General features: G+C 41.0%; 1 protein-coding gene across 6 annotated transcripts in view; it reads left to right on the forward strand.

Moving 5' to 3' along the window:
- POU2F1 (POU class 2 homeobox 1) overlaps nucleotides 1-20396 on the forward strand; it is a 214757-nt gene extending 194361 nt beyond the window's left edge. For all 6 annotated transcript variants that reach the window (XM_070366820.1, XM_070366832.1, XM_070366825.1 and 3 more), the window contains 3 exons: nucleotides 6705-7050; nucleotides 7572-7660; nucleotides 9438-20396. In XM_070366820.1, coding sequence (XP_070222921.1) covers nucleotides 6705-7050; nucleotides 7572-7660; nucleotides 9438-9748 — 746 coding nt within the window. In that variant the 3' untranslated portion in view covers nucleotides 9749-20396. The remainder of the gene's footprint in view (nucleotides 1-6704; nucleotides 7051-7571; nucleotides 7661-9437) is intronic.
- The last annotated feature ends 308 nt before the right edge of the window (nucleotides 20397-20704 follow it).

Raw genomic sequence — 20704 nt, forward strand, 5'->3', positions numbered from 1 at the left:
GAATCTTCATGCATTGTTGGTGGAAATGTAAAATGATATGGCCACTTTGGAAGATACTTTGGCAGTGTCTTTAAAAGTTAATCATAAATTTACCTTCCTACCCAATAGTTCCCCCAAGAGAACAGCAAACATTTCCACAAAAACTTTAACACAATGATCATAGCAGCATTATTCGTAATAATCAAAAACTGGAAACAAGCTATTACCCACCAACTGGTGAATGAATTAAACGTCATGTGGTCTGTCCCTGCAGTGGATACTTTTAAGACAGAAGGAAGTATTGATTCCTACTACAACATGGATGAACCTTGAAAACAGCATGCTAACTGAAGGAAGGTAGATGCGAAAGACTGCAAACCAAGTGATTCATTTATATTACGTATCTGGGAAAGGTAAATGTACAGATCAAAAAGCAGACGACTGGAGGCTGTTGGTGGGAACAAGCGTGACTGCAGATAGGTACTAGGGACGTTTTTCAGTCATAAACTAGATGGGGGTGATGGCTGTACCACTCTGTCAATATATTAAAAACCATTGAATTTTATACTTAAATTGGGTCAATTTTATGGCATATAAATTGTATCTCTCTAAATCTATTTTTTTTAAAAGATGAGATGGGTGCTTGCCTTGGCAGTGCATGTACTAAAATTATAACAATACAGAGATAGGGATTAACAGATACTAACTACTATATATAAAATCAATAAACAATAAGGATTTACTGTATAGCTCAGGGAACTATATCAAGTATCCTATAGTAACCTGCAACGGAAAAGAATGGAGGGGAATGTATGTATAGATACAGACGTATGTATAACTGAATTACTTTGCTGTACACCTGAGCAATATTTAAACCAACTAAAATCATTTTTTAAAATTTTTTTTTTAATTAAAAAAGATGAGATGGGAAGCAAGAGGTTATGCCAAACACTATGTATGCTTGCAGGTAACTTTCTGCTAACCTTGTGAGGTGGATGATGGCATCTTATTTTGTTGTTGAGCACATTGAAGCTCAGCAAACATCAATTCCCTGATCAAAATTGCCCAAGTAATTGAGTTGCTAAGAATATAGATAAAAGATATATGTTGATTAAAATGTGATTTACTGACTGGGAGAAATAATTTGAAGATCTTACTAAGTTATTGTACTCTAGTGCTTATGGGACATTCATGTTGAAGACACTTAGAATGTGACTGGAGGACGCAGGAGTGTACGGTTAGCTGCTCGGTTATCTGGGTCTTTGATACCCTGTGGACTGTAGCCCATCTTTGTCCATGGAATTTCCCAAGCAAGAATACTGGAGTAGGTTGCAGTTTCCTCCTCTGGGGGATCTTCTCAACCCAGGGATCAAACCTGAGTCCCCTATGTCTCATTGGAGATTGGCATTATTGGATTGTGTCTCTTTGGCAGGCACATTTTTTACCATTGTGCCACCTGGGAAGTGGTTAGAAGATAAAACCAGAAAAAACTACTTTGAATGGTTTCTGGAGTCATTGTCTCTTCAGATCAGATCAGTCGCTGAGTCGTGTCCAGCTCTTTGAGACCCCATGAATCGCAGCACTCCAGGCCTCCATCACCAACTCCCAGAGTTCACTCAGACTCACATCCATCGAGTCAGTGATGCCATCTAGCCATCTCATCCTCTGTCGTCCCCTTCTCCTCCTGCCCCCAGTCCCTCCAAGCATCAGAGTCTTTTCCAATGAGTCAATTCTTTGCATGAGGTGGCCAAAGTACTGGAGTTTCAGCTTTAGCATCATTCCTTCCAAAGAAATCCCAGGGCTGATCTCCTTCAGAATGGACTGGTTGGATCTCCTTGAAGTCCAAGGGACTCTCAACAGTCTTCTCCAACACCATAGTTCAAAAGCATCAATTCTTCGGCCCTCAGCCTTCTTCACGGTCCAACTGTCACATCCATACACGACCACAGGAAAAACCATAGCCTTGACTAGACAGATCTTTGTTGGCAAAGTAATGTCTCTGCTTTTGAATATGCTATCTAGGTTGGTCATAACTTTCCTTCCAAGGAGTAAGCGTCTTTAATTTCATGGCTGTAGTCACCATCTGCAGTGATTTTGGAACCCAGAAAAATAAAGTCTGACACTGTTTCCACTGTTTCCCCATCTATTTCCCATGAAGTGATGGGACCAGATGCCATGATCTTCATTTTCTGAATGTTGAGCTTTAAGCCAGCTTTCTCACTCTCCACTTTCACTTTCATCAAGAGGCTTTTTGTTCCTCTTCACTTTCTGCCATAAGGGTGGTGTCATCTGCATATCTGAGGTTATTGATATTTCTCCCCGCAATCTTGAATCCAGCTTGTTTCTTCCAGTCCAGCGTTTCTCATGATGTACTCTGCGTATAAGTTAAATAAGCAGGGTGACAATATACAGCCTTGACGTACTCCTTTTCCTATTTGGAACCAGTCTGTTGTTCCATGGCCAGTTCTAACTGTTGCTTCCTGACCTGCATACAAATTTCTCAAGAAGCAGATCAGGTGTTCTGGTATTCCCATCTCTTTCAGAATTTTCCACAGTTTATTGTGATCCACATAGTCAAAGGCTTTGGCATAGTCAATAAAACAGAAATAGATGTTTTTCTGGAACTCTCTTAATTTTTCCATGATCCAGCAGATGTTGGCAATTTGATCTCTGGTTCCTCTGCCTTTGTCCCTTAGCTTATCTTAAATTCACTGATGAAATTATTCAGATTTTCTTTGTATACATGTGGGATTTTAAGAAAGTGATGCTGAGTAGTCTAAAAATGGCTCTGGAGAGTGAAGAAAGAGTGAAATAAACGTCACTTTAAGCTTTTGACCTCAAGATATGGGCGATTTCATCTCAGAACTTTGAAAAGAAAGTAGTGCCCATAAGTGAAATCAAGTTAGATAATGTGAGAAATTGGTCAAGAAAAGATTGAAATTTACTAGCAGCAGAAGAAAAATGAGAAAAGACATTTACCTTCCTACAGAACAGTGTGCACATCTTAGGAAAAGAGTGTCAAAAAGTGGAAAAGTGTATGAATCTGCCAAACATAAGAGCCAACATAGCTTCAATAGCCCAGCGACATAAACTGATTTGATAGATTTAGAACTGAATGATGATATTGTGATTAATAATATCCACAAAGATGTAATTTGTACTTATGGACAGCACGAGTGAAGAGGGAATCATCTTATATTTTTGAGAAGGGCAGAAGAGTAAGTAAATCCTCCCTTTTCAGTTAACAGTAAGAAAGGTATGTTTACCTGAATCATTCAGAGACTGCATAGCAATTTCGTGTAACGTGATAGGAAATGGGGACAATAGAGTCAGTACTGAAGTAGATGGGGTCTGATTTCCTCCTAGCTCTGTGATATGTTTGCTATGACCAGTGCATTTTCTTGGCAAAACTCTATTAGTCTTTGCCCTGCTTCATTCCATATTTCAAGGCCAAATTTTCCTGTAACTCCAGGTGTTTCTTGACTTCCTACTTTTGCATTTGAGTCCCCTATAATGAAAACGACATCTGTTTTGGGTGTTAGTTCTAAAAGGTCTTGTAGGTCTTCATAGAACCGTTCAACTTCAGCTTCTTCAGTGTTACTGGTTGGGGATTAGACTTGGATTACTGTGATATTGAATACTTTGCCTTGGAAACACCCTCTTCCAACAACACAAGAGAAGACTCTACACATGGACATCACCAGATGGTCAACACCGAAATCAGATTGATTATGTTCTTTGCAGCCAAAAACGGAGAAGCTCTATACAGTCAACAAAAACAAGACCGGAAGCTGACTGTGGCTCAGATCATGACCTCCTTATCACCAAATTCAGACTTATATTGAAGAAAATAGGGAAAACCACTAGACCATTCAGGTATGACCTAAATCAAATCCCTTATGACTATACAGTGGAAGTGAGAAATAGATTTAAGGGCCTAGATCTGATAGATAGAGTGCCTGATGAACTATGGAATGAGGTTCATGACATTGTATAGGAGACAGGGATCAAGACCATCCCCATGGAAAAGAAATGCAAAAAAGCAAAATGGCTGTCTGGGGAGGCCTTACAAATAGCTGTGAAAAGAAGAGAAGCGACAAGCAAAGGAGAAAAGAAAAGATATAAGCATCTGAATGCAGAGTTCCAAAGAATAGCAAGAAGAGATAAGAAAGCCTTCCTCAGCGATCAATGCAAAGAAATAGAGGAAAACAACAGAATGGGAAAGATTAGAGATCTCTTCAAGAAAATTAGAGATACCAAGGGAACATTTCATGCAAAGATGGGCTCGATAAAGGACAGAAATGGTATGGACCTAACAGAAGCAGAAGATATTAAGAAGAAGTGGCAAGAATACACAGAAGAATTATACAAAAAAGATCTTCATGACCCAGATAATCACGATGATGTGATCACTGACCTAGAGCCAGACATCCTGGAATGTGAAGTCAAATGGGCCTTAGAAAGCATCACTACAAACAAAGCTAGTGGAGGTGATGGAATTCCAGTTGAGCTATTTCAAATCCTGAAAGGTGATGCTGTGAAAGTGCTGCACTCAATATGCCAGCAAATTTGGAAAACTCAGCAGTGGCCACAGGACTGGAAAAGGTCAGTTTTCATTCCAATCCCAAAGAAAGGCAATGCCAAAGAATGCTCAAACTACCACACAATTGCACTCATCTCACACGCTAGTAAAGTAATGCTCAAAATTCTCCAAGCCGACTTCAGCAATACGTGAACCGTGAACTTCCTGATGTTCAAGCTGGTTTTAGAAAAGTCAGAGGAACCAGAGATCAAATTGCCAACATCCGCTGGATCATGGAAAAAGCAAGAGAGTTCCAGAAAAACATCTATTTCTGTTTTATTGACTATGCCAAAGCCTTTGACTATGTGGATCACAATAAACTGTGGAAAATTCTGAAAGAGATGGGAATACCAGACCACCTGACCTGCCTCTTGAGAAATCTGTATGCAGGTCAGGAAGCAACAGTTAGAACTGGCCATGGAACAACAGACTGGTTCCAAATAGGAAAAGGAGTACGTCAAGGCTGTATATTGTCACCCTGCTTATTTAACTTATATGCAGAGTACATCATGAGAAACGCTGGGCTGGAAGAAGCACAAGCTGGAATCAAGATTGCGGGGAGAAATATCAATAACCTCAGATATGCAGATGACACCACCCTTATGGCAGAAAGTGAAGAGGAACTAAAAAGCCTCTTGATGAAAGTGAAAGTGGAGAGTGAGAAAGTTGGCTTAAAGCTCAACATTCAGAAAATGAAGATCATGGCATCCGGTCCCATTACTTCATGGGAAATAGATGGGGAAACAGTGTCAGATTTTATTTTTTGAGGCTCCAAAATCATGACAGATGGTGACTGCAGCCATGAAATTAAAGACGCTTACTCCTTGGAAGGAAAGTTATGACCAACCTAGATAGCATATTCAAAAGCAGAGACATTACTTTGCCAACAAAGATCTGTCTAGTCAAGGCTATGGTTTTTCCTGTGGTCGTGTATGGATGTGAGAGTTGGACTGTGAAGAAAGCTGAGCACCGAAGAACTGATGTTTTTGAACTATGGTGTTGGAGAAGACTGTTGAGAGTCCCTTGGACTTCAAGGAGATCCAACCAGTCCATTCTGAAGGAGATCAGCCCTGGGATTTCTTTGGAAGGAATGATGCTAAAGCTGAAACTCCAGTACTTTGGCCACCTCATGTGAAGAGTTGACTCATTGGAAAACACTCTGATGCTTGGAGGGATTGGGGGCAGGAGGAGAAGGGGACGACAGAGGATGAGATGGCTGGATGGCATCACTGACTCAATGGACGCGAGTCTGAGTTAACTCTGGGAGTTGGTGATGGACAGGGAGGCCTGGCGTGCTGGGAATCATGGGGTCGCAAAGAGTCGGACACGACTAAGCAACTCAACTGAACTGAACTGTGATATGTGAAAGAAACGTTTCTTCACAGTAAAATGATGAGAGTTGAATTCTAGGTGTTCTTAGTACAGGTCAGAAAAAGGCTTCAGCATAGGTTTTAAAAGAACAAAACTGACTAAATTTTTAATACAGCTGTGAATAGAGAAGAGAGTATTCTATAGCTTAGTGACAGATTTTATCACAGAGAAAGTTTTTATATAGATCTTTTTTCTAATATGTTTATGGGTTTGAAATATTTATTTTGATTTGTGTAGTTCTTATATCATTTCTGAAGTCTTTTATACTTCCAGACATATGCCTTTAGTTATTTTTGTACTATTTCTGTAAATGTTATTAATATTTATTTTATAAAAATATACATCTTTTTCTTGATTTCATTACTTTGTTTTGATTTTTCTAAAGAGACTAAGCAGATTTCTAAATGAAAATGCTTTTCAGAAGCTTGGATTTTTTTCTTATACTTATCTTCTCCAGAGCAGTTGTGTTCTATAGTTAGAGCTTCTGTGATTTTTTTTTTTTTTTTAATAGGAAATTGGAATTGAAAAGCCATGTTCTCTGTTTCAGGGTTACTTTATTACTCTCGCCTCTTAAAGTAGGATTCATGGCTTTGGTTCTTACAATGTTTGTTTTTGTGGTTAATTTCCATAGAAACACTGAACGAGTTTAATAGAAAAAGACATGTTACTGGATGGTAGATGATGCAGCTGAATCTAGAGTATGGCTGAATAAAGCAACCATCCTTCCAAAAACTGTTCCAGAAGGTCACTGTCCGGTGTGATTCTCTCTCAGGCACTACAGATACCACCTCCAACAACACTGCAACCGTGATTTCCACGGCGCCTCCGGCCCCCTCGGCGGTCACCTCCCCCGCCCTGAGCCCCTCCCCTTCCGCCTCAGCCGCCACCTCCGAGGCGTCCAGCGCCAGCGAGACCAGCACCACACAGACCACCTCTGCTCCTCTGTCCTCTCCTCTTGGGACCAGCCAGGTGATGGTGACAGCATCAGGGTTGCAAACAGCAGCAGCTGCCGCCCTCCAAGGAGCTGCCCAGTTGCCAGCAAATGCCAGTCTCGCTGCCATGGCTGCTGCTGCAGGACTAAACCCAGGCCTGATGGCACCCTCACAGTTTGCAGCTGGGTAAGGTGCTTTCTTACCTGTTTACATTTGAGAAACAACTCGGAGGTCATCCCTAGAGTTACTCATAGGGAATACTTTTCAACACTATCTTAAATGCAAAACAGAAAACCTTTAAAGCCATAATCTCTTTGAAATAGGTTGCTCTGTAGTAGCACAGGGACATTGATTGAGGTTGGACTAGAGTTTATATCATCAAAAAAATAAGAATTAGTTGTAAATATATTCTATTCTCTGTCATTTTTTTCTCTTGCTTTGGAAAAAAGAGAACAAAGTAACTTAAAGAGTCAAAATGACTGTAAGTTTTACATTTTGTGTGGACCATAACCGTGCTTTGCTTTGTATAAGTGAGCATCAAGGAAAGCAGTAACTTGGAAGCACCATGTAAAGAGTATAAAAAGAATAACACATGTTCCCGTATACTTCCCACCTGTATTTTCCTTTTTCTTGTCCCCTTGGGTATGTTGTCAGATTGACACATGTGTCTGCGTTGTAGTAATGTCTCTGCTCTTCTGGTCTTTCAGAGGTGCCTTACTCAGTCTCAATCCGGGAACCCTTGGTGGTGCTCTCAGCCCAGCTCTGATGAGCAACAGTACACTGGCAACTATTCAAGGTCAGTAGAATTGTTTCCCTTACTTTAGCTTTCTCTTTCTTCTCTTAGATGGAGGAAGTCTGCTTTGCTAGAGATGAAAGTGACGTGAAGAGATAGTTGAATTGATAATGCTGACTACCCTGAGGACCAGGAATGTGTTCCTATAAAAAGCTTTGTAAGAAAAATACAGGTGTCAGTTTGTAAGAATAGGAAATATGCTTAGTGTGGTGTATTAAGAAACCAGGATGGTACTTGCCTGGCGATCCAGCGGATAAAACTGCGCTTCCACCACAGGGGACGCGGGTTCCATCCCTGGTCAGGGAACTAACATCCTGCCGGCTGCACAGTGTGGCAGAAAACCAGAAAAAGAAACCGGCACTTTTATGCTACTATTTATCTTCTTACAATATAGGCTTGGAGGTATTTCTTCCTAAATTTATCTAAATAGTCATCCAAGAACCATCCCCAGGCAAGCTTAACCAAGTAAAACTGCCCGGTCCCCATCCTCACCCTCAAGAGCCATGTACTGGAAGGCTCTGTAACAAATTAATGTTGGAGGGCAGCATGCAGCCTACAGGAGTACTTCTAATTCTTGTTGGGTTCTGCCATCTATATTTCCTCATCATTATAGAGCTTAGATTCTCTTGGATTTTAACATCTCTTTCCCAAGCCCAGATGTGTCCCTTTTGGCCTTAGCATGCTATCCAGTCTAAAATGAGTCTAAGTCCACTCATTCTATATATTGAAGAGGCTGCTTTGTTTAGTATTTGAGCTTCATGTTTGAAGATGCTTGCTGTTATGTGACTCAAGGAAACACTTTGAGACATCACTATACTAATCTCATAATTTTTTCTTAAAATAATTCGTGCTTAAATGAGAGTTCTTGGAGCCAAAAACAGTTTTTAAACTGCTAAACTTCATTTAGGATTAGTGTTTCATGGATGATATCTCTACAGTATACTGTGGGCAGTTAGTTCCAAACAAATCCAAAATACCACCTAGATTACCTTACATTATATTGACTTTCTCATTGACTAAATCATATGTGAAATTGCTTCCTGGTTAGATCTGTAAAGCTTTTGTTATAAAATGATTTCTTTTTGGAGTAAGATTTGTGGTAAATCACTTTTTCTCTTGCATTACAATGTGTCTCTGGTCTGTGGTGATGCTAAAAAGACACAGCTGAGTACCGAACTGGACTATGCCCCTAAGCCTGGGGTCTCAGAGAATGCCAAGCTGCACCCGGACTCACTGTTCTGTACTCATTGTGTGATCGTGTCCAAAGTCAGGGACATTCCCTCAGTTCCTCTTGCTTTTTTTAATTATGTAAGAAATCAAAATTTTAATGCCACTAGGAAAAACCCTCAGATATACATGTGAGGGTGTGATTATATGGGTGAGGGGATTGTTGGGGGTTTTCAGATACAGGAAAAAATAGTCTTTTGAATGGAGTTACTTTAGTCAGTAATTTTCATTAAATCAAAATTATTGGATTTAACAGATATTTCTGGGTAGATGAAATAAGTTGAGATTTCAAGGTAAAAATATAACTCTGATTCTCTTCTCTCCTATCCTGTTCATGCTCATTTGAGTTTTCAGTCCTCTAGGCTCTTTTAAAATTATAAGTAATCTTTGGTTGGTAAATTATAGCACTGTGATTAAGGGGAAAAATTCAGCTAAGGGATAAACTTTTTTCATCGGGGTTGTAGGAGCGCTTAGGACGTTTGATGCGTTCTTGGTCTTCTCCAGGCTGGTACTAACACTCTCCTTCCTGCCTGTTCCGGGGGTTTGTCTGTAGCTCTTGCTTCTGGTGGCTCTCTGCCAATAACGTCACTGGACGCGACTGGGAACCTGGTATTCGCCAACGCAGGAGGAGCCCCCAACATCGTGACCGCCCCTCTCTTCCTGACCCCTCAGAACCTCTCTCTGCTCACCAGCAATCCAGTTAGCTTGGTCTCTGCCGCTGCAACCTCTGCAGGGAATTCTGGACCTGTAGCCAGCCTTCATGCCACCTCCACCTCAGCTGAGTCTATCCAGAACTCTCTCTTCACTGTGGCCTCTGCCAGCGGGGCTGCCTCCACCACCACCACCGCCTCCAAGGCGCAGTGAGCTGGGCCGCGCGGCGCTGCTGGCAGAGACTGAAACATGTGATGGACTTCCTGTTGCCATGTTGCAAGGGCAAGGGAGAGGAGGGAGAGAAGAGAGAAAACACACGGCGGAAAAAAGAGATGGAGATGGGACAGCAAATTTGCCTAATTTTTTAATAAAACACTGTCTTTTCAGGATTGCTTCATGGATTGGAGAACTTTCTAACCAAAAATTAAAAAAAAAAAAAAAAAAGGCAGAAACAAAAAGTCAAAAACAAACAAAAAAATAAGTGAAAGGACTACTTATCATTTCCAGCAGTCATGATGACGAGTTAAGGTGGGTTACCAATTCCGACATAGGAAGGGGATTTCTTGTTTGTCTAAATTTCTTTTTCTTTAAAAAAAATCATTTCTATGGGTCTGTTGTACAGGCCATTAAGTCATAACAAGGTGTTTATAATCATATCAATTGTGTTGGGGGTTCCTTTCTTAACTGGTACAATTTAGGCAGGCCTGTATTACTGTATCTCTATTGTTATTGTTGTTATTGTTTTTTATATATATATATATATATATATAGTTTGGACATGTTTATCTCTCGCTCCTGGATCCTGTTTCAGCGAGCTCCCACACTGTGGGGTGGGAGGGCTTTAGGGTGAGGGGGGACTTACGCTCTTAACTGCGGGGAATGTTCTTGCCGGTTTCCTTATCCTTGATGACTCTTACAGAGGTGCTAGAAAATTATTTTCTTTTGCCACTTATGCAAGAGGCTTGGTGCAGAAGCTGAAGGCAGTGTGTGCAAACACTCCCACTCCACACACGCCCCCTCCCCCGCATCAGGTGGTGCCTTTGGAGCACTTTTGTGTAGGAAGGAATTCCTGCTGAACTGTAGCTCTCACTCACCCCAGATCATTGACCTGAGGCCCAGATCCTGTGGTGCGACAGTGCTGCTTTCTGCTACTTTGAATGGAAACGGCTGTGCATGTTGCAGGGCAGGATTTGGTTCCAAAGAGCAAAGACTACTGCAGACACCTGACTTGGTGGTTCTCCTGATTTCTTATCTCCTGAAATGCTCCTACTGTCGGTGTGTTTGTTTGTTTTTTCCACTTTGTGGAAGTTTTTCATCCAAACTTCCTTTAACTTACTTGGCAAAGAAGAAAATGAAACTGGGAACCTTTTCCCTTCTTTTGTTTATTGAAGGAACTCTACTAGACTGTTTTTCATTGGTTTGGATCACCCAAAGAGGTGTGATGAGAAGAGTGTGAGGTTACCACGTTTTCCTCCAGCCACAGACTTCCTTTTCAGTAGATGGCTTATCAGTTCCTCTAACCCTGATACTCTCCTTGGTTCTCTGACTGGAGAAGGCACTAATTAGCCAGATATGGGATCTGTTGAACCTTTGAAAGACTTTGAGCAGGAACTTTGTACACACCTCACGTGTCTTCTTGGTTTGTTAGTGATGCTCCTGCTAGGTAGGTCTAAATGGCAATACACATCTCTTTATTCATTGTAGAAGGCAGTTAGCTTCTATAATTGTTTTCAGGGTGTTTCTAGACGATGTCAATGAGCCCATGAAAAGGAAATGTTTATGGAAGGAGATGAATAGGAATGAAGGTTTCCCTTCTCCAGGAAGGGTAACCTGGAGATTGGATTTCCCTTTTTGTCAGTGTTCTGTTATTATAGTATCTGTATCCAAAAAAATTCCCAAAGACTGGATCGCTGCAATGCAGCTCATTTGAGCTCCCTTCTTATTGGAATTAAAGGTTCCCGCCTGGCATCTGTGGGTGCTTGTGTACATCTCCAGTGGTTCCATGACTGCACTTTTTTCCCCTTCCAAGCTTGGGGCTGAGAGAGAGCTTACAGGTGATTTTTCTTCTTCTTGCTCTGCTTGTGTCCACGAGGGAGCTTGAATTCTGTGTATTTGTCTCAGTGTTGGGAAAGGCAGTGATACAGACACAGTGTGTGTTTTTGTTTGTGATCATTCAAGTTGGAGACAGGCATATTAATATTAAAAGGCCAGAAACGTTTTAGTTCCCTTGTTAATTTTTCTTCTGTTTCTTTTGTCTTCCCGTTTTATTTCACAAAGTACCCTTCACCTTCCTAAAATCCCTCTAAAATCAGTGAACTGCAAGCAGGGAAACGATAACAAATGTCCATCCACCGTTATTATGTGTGGTATGTTTTTTTAATGTTTTTTTTTTAACTAAGCTTGAACCAAAGTCAATTTTTAGCAAGCTGCTGTACTAATGGACTAGTTTATATCGTGCAGTTCAGACACATTGAGGAGATAGATGCTACTGACAATTTCTTTTTTTCATTTGTCTTTATTAATTTTATATAAAAGTTGCTGCTTGTTTTAATCTTTTATGTTGGTAAATTGTAATATCCTCTGGGCAGACATTAACTTGATTTTTTAAGTAGTTTATTTAGTTTGGTGTGTAAATAGAATGGCAGTGTCAGTTACTAATTGTTCTCCTCTTCATCCCTCTGTTTCTCTGATGTAGTTGAATTTAACCTTTTCCTGAGTTGACGTCTCTAATTTTAGTCTGTGCAGATGATTTTAGGGCTGTCAGTTATACTGTAGCTGCCCACAGGGATGGTCCCTCCCTTGGGAGTGGTAGGTTAGGAGGAAGGATTCAGGGAGGAAAATGCTGATACCCACCAGACTGGGTTAGAGGTTGTAGCATTCATTTCCCAAATCGCTACCAAAGGAAGTGTTGAGTCCCAAGGGACTCAAGCCCAGTGGATTAAGAGGAGGAGCAAGGAAAGGCCGTGTGTGTTTGTTTCCCCGTGTGGCTCAGATATACTCCCTCTCTGAAATAAGATCACCAATCGACTTTCATATTAAGAAAAAGATACTAAGCTTTAAGTGTCAGTACAATGGTCTTCTATTCCCTGCCCTGTCTGTAGTCTCTAATCAGTTTGGGATAAAGGGATTCTGCCTTTGTGTGGGTATGAGTGTGGATCACTTTGTGAGGATAAACTTAAAACCAGCATAAAAACCTGTGTTCGAAAGAAGAAATATATCCTTTAGACAAAGGTAACTCTTAGAATTTTTCTTTTATTCTCTTATTTAAGAAACAAGTTGTGAAATGTATACATGAAACACTAAAACAGCTTGTTGATGGGTGTTTAACTTAAAATTGAATCCCCGTCATCATCCCTAGATTGTCTACTGACCATATTGCTTGATGCCTCAGCCTTTAGTCCTTTTTTACTTTGTATCATCTTTTTTATCATCTCAAGAAATGCTTTGAATCTCCTAAGCTAAGGTACTCAGACTTAACTTTTAGCCACCTTATATGGGAGAGTCTGGAAATTAAGGAGTCCATTTGGCCAAAAAGAAATGTTTGGTAGAGTTTCTGCGCTTCTAAGAGAAAAGACCAGGTAGGTCATCACAGTTCATTGTGGTCCTTCTTTGTTTTCCCCTTAATCTTTATCCAGGTTTTATTTTATTCCTGAATTTGGTTAACACATATTAAGCCAAAGACTAATTCCAAATGCATTTATAGTGATACTATATTTGCCCATGGTACTGGGCCCTGCCTGGGGAGTGATGAATGTAATTGCCTCAATCCTGCTTATCACAGGCAGGGCAGTTTGGTTATAAACTTTCTTTGTACCCTGTATAAATCTAAAGGACAGAGGAGAAAGACCTAGAAAAGGGCTTCTCAGAAGAACAATATTATTGTTCTTGAGTTAAGAAATATGTTGAGTGCTATGTTAGTTTAAATGTTTCTGAAGTTATATAGGCAGTCTTTTAGAATTAAAAAAAAAAATTGTTCCTATCCATTTATGACTTGATATAAAACACACTTTCTTTTATTTATTTGTTAAGAAAGATCAATACCATCCCAGTTTGCCCAACTTATTACTAGAGAAATGGAACCAAAGGCATCCAACTTTGATTTTGTTTAGGGCCATACTGATTTGTACTTCATGGTAGCATTATTAGAAATTAGCATTTTCTAAAAGGGAAAATAAGATTAATTAAAAGATTTTTAGTGAGATTATCTTGCCAGTTTATTCTACACAGTTCATCCATCGTTGGGAAGAAAAGCACATATACCTCTCTCTTACGTTATTTTGTTCTATTACCCCTCATTTATTTGGTGGGAGAGAAGGTGGGAGAGAACCGTGTCTATATATTATGCAGAAGCACAGATACTTGCTTGACACAATATTTAAATTCAGCCCAATCTTTAACGTTAAATTTTCTATTTAAATTGCTGGGAAAGCTGGATACGTTTGCAAATACAGGAAATTAATGTAGATTTTTAAAGTTGTAGATCCTGATAGTAAACATTGCAATTAGTATATAATAAACACTTGGCTTACAAAATAAACTCTTTGTAATTCATAGTCTAAAGTTGTTCCCAAACCATATCACCCTCACAAAACTTTTACCAAGAGAAAAGTGAAATCATTACAATAGGAAGAAACGAGAGAGAATGGACAGGGAGCTGACTCAAATGGGCAAGAATTGATGGATTCAGTTGATCATAACCATTGCGAGTTCCTTTTTGTATGTGTGTGTGAAAAGCATTTAGTTTAATTGCAGCCCTGGCCATCTATGCACACAGTACAAATACGAACTTGGACAAAAATAGGATAAATAAATTGCTTTCACCATTAAAAACTAATACTAATCCTGTTCTACCATATACTTTTCTTAATCTAAAGAACTTAAATGGGACACCCCTGAAATTTTCAGTAAGATATTTGAACGGATCCAGCCAGAGGGCAGGGAATATGTCTTTTCTCAGTTTTCCAGTTTATACCCAGATTTCCATATGATTTGTGAAGTTGCTTTCTTCTGAACATCCTTATTCATGAAGCAGTTCCATGTGTAGGCTCTTCTACCCTCAGCCTTTGCTTAAAGCAGTAAACATTCGTGGATTTTATGTTATTCTGTAATCTGGATCTCCTTTCCTCTCTTCCTTTTCACTTTGAATGGTGATACCTTAATCCGTGAGGATAATGCTGGTGGGTAACAGCTAGCTTCTGGCACCTTCATAAAATACCTCAGCATAGCTTAGCATTGTTACAGAGCTGGTTTAAACTAAAAACCAAATAAATAAAAAGGAAAAACTTTATAAATAGTGGAAATAATTCTAGCTGTAGCATTTAGTGGAACTAATGTTTATTATGATTGATAAACATGACTGATGCTATATGTATTTGGGATCCTGTTTATAGGTTACAGTTTATAGAGTTAGGGAGGGGTGGGGGGAAGAGAAGAAGGTGATTATGTTAGAAGGAAAACATTGCATTGCGTGTGTGTGTGTGTGTGTGTGTGTGTTTCCTTATCTCTGTCTTGCCAAAGGAAACTTGATCATCCCTGTGTTTGGGTTTGGGGTTTGGCCTCTCTAAGGTCTGGGCTGCAGTGCAGTGTGTGGTGGCTTGCAGGTTACACATTCGTTATCCAGTTCAGGGTCCTCGAGGCATTTCCATCCCTTCCTATGGCTGCCTGGGCCCCCCAGACCCTGCCAGGCTCTTCTGATGATTCATTACCTCTCATGTAGCAAGAGCTTAAGAGAAGGATTAATGTGTGAATGTTGGGGTATGTAGTTGAGAAATAGAGACAGAATTAGACAACACCCTTTAATTTGGAGAGGAAAAGAGAAATGAGTGGTTGATGCATCTTAGGAAATTAAAGTAAAACATTTTTTTGTCACCCTCTGTCACATTATTGAATGTTGTGCAGGTAGCACAGCAGTTTAAAACCTCACTTCCTTTTCTCATATAAAGGCGAATTCTGTCTTGACCAAAAATGCAAACAGAAGAAAACCAGATCAAGAAGTTGAAAGCCAACCAGCTCACCCGACACGTGTGATGGTGTGACCTTTAGAGACCGGTTAGTGAGACTGCCGAAAGTATTGTTCTTGGTGGGCTGTCTTGAATGAGAAATGATGTGGTTTAGGAACAGTTAAGAGCCCTTTCTGGCCAGACTGTGGGACAGACTTTCTTGGCTTCCCAAGTTCAGATATAGACTCTGTATCCAGAAAGGCTATTTTTCAGTAGGTGACCCTTCTCTCAGAACCTAAGTGGGGTTCCGTTTGGATACCAAAGACACTGCATTGTTTATTCTTATGTTTTCCACACAAGCAGCAGAAATAAGGAGAAAACGCTGAAATTTGGAAAAAGCTTTACATTTGTCTCTCTACTCTTCCTCTCCCCTCTCTCCTTCCGCCTCTATAGTCTCCACTTTTGAAGGAAGTCTTGTTGGTCGTCCTAGCTTTGGGAAAGAGATTTATTTAGTTTCACTCTGCTGGTTCTGTAAAGATGCATAGAGTTGCTCAGTGTGGCAGTGATATTCTTGGAATTGCTGGGAAATTTAGAGAGAGTGTGGCAAAAGATAGGAGTAGGAGTCTTTTATTTCCCTTTATCCAACACTTACAGCGAGAACAAGTACCACCAGTGTGAGTTCAGATGCTATTTAGTTGTTCTGTCACTCGTAAAGAATGAGCATTTTTAAGAGCAAGAGTACATGAAGACCCGAAAGACCTTCTTTTATTCTTCCGTAGAGCTGTATTGTTACAGAATGTTTCTACGTATGGGCTCTGGAGACTTGAGTAATTCATTGTTTTGGTTTACTATTGATAAGACACAGAAAATGGGAGAGGGAAAAGAAATTTATTGTTCTTCATATTCTATCAAAAAATGATCAGGTTGCAGAACTTTATGACAGCTTTACCAGTAATCCTATTCTGGCATTATATAAAAGTGATATTAATATTATGTGACTTTTCAAAGTACTAGATAGGTCAGGAAGCAGGTAACAAGACTATTAAAGATAACATCACTTGAAACAGTTGTGGGAAGACAGACCATACGTGACGGACCTCCGCTGTCGCGGAAGCGAAGCTCCGAGGGTGGGCAGGGCAGGGCCGGTCCCGTAATGATCCTTTCTGACCCTGAATCAGCCCATTCTGTACAGGACCGTGCCACCCAGGGTCACCTTCTAGTTCAAACCCAGGACACTGTCAGAAGGTTCAGACCCCAAAACTAATTTTCTATAAAAAAAAAAGCAAGCAAAACATTGAAGTGTGATGCAAAGTTCCCCCGAGCTTGGTTTGTTTACTTGTTCATCATTGTTTTGAGCCAGCCACAACCTCACAAAAGCAGCTTAAGGCTTCTTTCGTGACTTGGCAGTGACATTGAGCTCTCTCGCGTGATATAAGAAGTCTGCAGGCAGACAGTTGGGTACAGTGTTGTTTCCAGGAGAAGACATCCAAACACTTCTTTAAAATTGGGATCTCCTTTGAATTGAAAAGGACAGAGCCAAGGGGAGAGAAGACTCTGTGCTCCTACCTGGTCCCAAAGGGTCTCTAAGTCTGAACAATAGCACAGGAAGGGAAAGCACTTTGAGAAGCAGAATGACAGTCCTGTTAGGAAAGGCTGTGGTTGTAGGCAGCTGGAGGTGCCTACAATCAGAACATCTTTGGTTCTGATCCTACACGTTCTCCGTAAGGCGTAGACTTTCTGAGAGGAGAGGGGACCAGCCTGGTTGTGTTTAAAACTGCAAACAGTTCAGAGTGGGAGAAGGAGAGAGCCTAAGACTTTGTTGTAACATTGGCTTTTGAGAGCGTAAATAGTGTGTCTCCCCTGAGTGCGGGTAAAAGGGAGAGACCGACTTCTTCCAGCTTCTTACCTTTGCTTGAGGGGGCCTGTGTGCATTGCTCAGTCCACAGGAGGTTTCATTCCAAGGAAATGCCCTCCCCTACATTAGACTGTAGTTCAGTCCCTGCAGCTGTGGTGATAGCAGAAACGAGGTGAGTAAGTGTGGGGGGTTTCTGCCCACCACAAATCCAGGAGCTATTGTATACCTCATTTCTAACTCGTGACTGAGTAACATGCTTTAACTTTCTCTAACCCCTACAGAGTTGCCAAGTCTGCCCTCCCTCTTCTGAGTAATGTTGAACTCTGGCCTATAGCATCATGGGACCTGTAGCCTAGGGTGGGACTTCCCAAAGCCTCTGAACGTTGCTGCTTTAAAAGCTACTGCAAGCTGAGGGCAAATTGCAATCGTCTCTTTCTTTTTGTTGCAAGGGGTCTTCCCAGGACTCTTTAACATCTGTTCCCCGCCACCCTGCCCTTAGGGGCTGGCCAGCCCTCCCCACACCCCCAGCCCCCACCACATCTCTGACTGCTGGCCACACATCACCTCCTGTACTTGCCTTCTCCCTGGTAGGGAGAGGTCATCCCCTTCCCCTGTGAGGCCTCAGGGTTCTGCTTATTTTCAGGACTTTGGGTGGAAGGGAAGACACACCAAAGGCTCCTTTAACCTGACTGCTGCATATACATTTCACTTTTTTCCTTTGACATGACCAAAAAAAATCCAAATATTTAAGTTTTTATTATTATTAATATTATTATTATTATTTGACAATCTTATATCCATTGGGCTGTCTAGAAGCTGCATCTCCAGCCCTTCACCTTTTCTTTGAATGTAGTTCCCAACCTTCAATTCCCACCCCCGATGTTGAAAAAAAAAGCTTTGCCAGGTCTTACTACTGCTGCTATAAGCCAGGGGGAGGGTGGTTTCTTTGTGTTGTTTTGCTTCATTTTTAAAATTTCCAGCCAAAACCAAAGATTTTCTAATGATTGTATAAACTCAAAACAAACAAAAAAACCAAAGAAAAGGGAAGTCTTCAGCATCAATCCAGTCTGTGGCGTCCTGGCATTTAAGAGGAGGGGGCCGGGGCGGGGGAGGTGGGGCCTCTGACGGTATTGGAAGGGCAGGGGGTCTGTTTTCCACGTTCCAGGTTTACAGAGGCAGATGCTCAGTAGCCTTGACTCTTGCCAGCTTGTGAACATGCCATGGAATAAATTGGCATTTCAGATTTTCCAAAACAGTGGACTGAAGCCCATCACCATGATAACACACCCTATAGTTAGCACGGTGATCCACCCCTACAACAGTCGTGGTCACCACGGGGGTTTAGCAGAGGGACTAGGATGGTTGGGGTGCTGCTGGGCACCCATGGACTCCACAGAGTGGGGGAAATTGAAGACACTGGTGCAGGATTGGCTGCTCTGCTGGGTGCTTTAACCTCTGGGGCGGTGCTGGCGGGTGAATACACGCCAAGTTGCCCTTCTGAGCCTTTTCTCTCTTTTCCTTTACTGGAACTGCTTGGAAGTGGCTGTCCTGTTTGTGAGAAAACATGCAGAACGATTATCGAGCTTTCCATTTCTCCTCATTGTAACTTGTTTCCTTTTGCAGCACCACTGTGCGACTATGCAGTGTATTTCACAACCTTTTGTGCTAGGTAGATGCCTGTGACTTTTTAACTTGGGGGGTGGGGGGTTGCAAATGAAGGAACTTTTTACATGGATCTTTTTAATCTCAGTTGATTGGGGAAGGGGGGGATTTGGTTTTAGGGTCATACAAGCTCTATCCCAAAGCAAAATCCAAATGTTAATAATATTAGCCTGATGCAGATACCAAAGATAATTTCTTTCCTGCAGAACCTTAGACTTGTGTATTAAGTACGATTACCCAGCACTTGCATTAGTCTAACCTCAGTAATTCCAAAGCTTAGATGTATATTTTGGTATATTTCTGGGATATTAAAAAAAAAAAGTCATTTCTTGTTTCAGTGTAATGCTCTTAAAGTCATAGCATGAAAATAACTGTCCTATTCTTAGTAGTTTGAATAATAGTATTTTTGTATGTTTGGGGTGTGTCTCTGTATGTATTAACATAACAGTTTTCACTGCCTAGGTGTTCATAATAAAAAAGAAAACAAAAAAGTTCTGAGTGTACATAATATTCAGTAATAAACTTCCACTGGGTTCAATTTGGATTGAATATTTGCTGATTACCAATCCCAACTGGGATTCCATTTTGTTTTAAGAAGACAGTGATCATGTTTTTCTAAAGCTGTTTTCTTTCTCTCTGTCTTTAAATATCTTAACTTTACCACCTTTCTCTTTTCTTGCCTTTTTTTTTTTTTTAATATTGATTCAGGGGTGTTTTTCCACTGTTGTCAAGGGAGGAATACAAGGGGAAATTGACTCCTTGGTCTCCCCAAACTTTTTGTTTTATGTACTTAACTTTAAAATGTGAGTTTGAGTTCTCTTTTGTGGAAACTTAAGATGTGGTGTAAATGATTTTTTTCCAAAATTGTCCAGCAACTTTAATGAGGCAGTGACAATTCATAAGTAGTTTATTGGGAGTCCTTCTACATTTCTGCTTAGATAACTACAGTCTGGGTGGCTATCGTATAGCCTCACTGTCCCAGCATACCTAGTTAGCCATTTCCCCTCTGATAGGAATATTTCATAAGAATCAACTGATAACTTGGAGTTCAGGACCTCATTATCTGGGCCCTTGGGAAACACTTTTTCTTGGTTTTGAAAACCCGAAACACAAGCAACTTCACTTTGGGGGGAATTAGCTGGTACCTCCTGAGGCCTGAGGAGGTGGTGGGGAACATGAGCGGTGCTGTCTCTTTAAAAGTGCCCTTTATAGGATCCCCTTCCTGAGGCTGCCTGCAGGGGCTCTATAGGCTTGGGAAAGGTTGTGTAGGTGACAGTGAATCAGAATGAAATGGTAGATTTTGTGTAGATGCATTTGTCTGCTGTAATTTTTTATATATATTAAACTTACTGTAACTGTACAGTTCATTTCTGTTGTAAAACATCATTAAACCATTTTCCAAGTGTTTTCATATTGTTTGAGTTTCTCTGAAGTTGTCGTGTTGGTATTCTGGATGCTTCACGTATTCCCACACTACTCCCCTAAGCCTTCCAACTTCTTTTTTCCAGCAGGTGCTCTCTGGAGCCCCAGGGTCCCTGTAAGCACGCTGGCTCCTCCCCCACCCTCACCCGCCTCTTGCACACTTCCCCTTCTGCTCCATGGGGCCCTGTGGCCACCACCGTGCTCCCTCCCCAGGCCCTAGTGGTTTTCCGGGACCCTGAGTCTGGAGGCAGTGGTCTCCTTCAGGCCTGAGGACTTTGTGTGATCAAACAC

This window comes from Bos mutus, chromosome 3 (assembly GCF_027580195.1).
Source record: "Bos mutus isolate GX-2022 chromosome 3, NWIPB_WYAK_1.1, whole genome shotgun sequence".
Lineage (NCBI taxonomy): Eukaryota > Metazoa > Chordata > Mammalia > Artiodactyla > Bovidae > Bos > Bos mutus.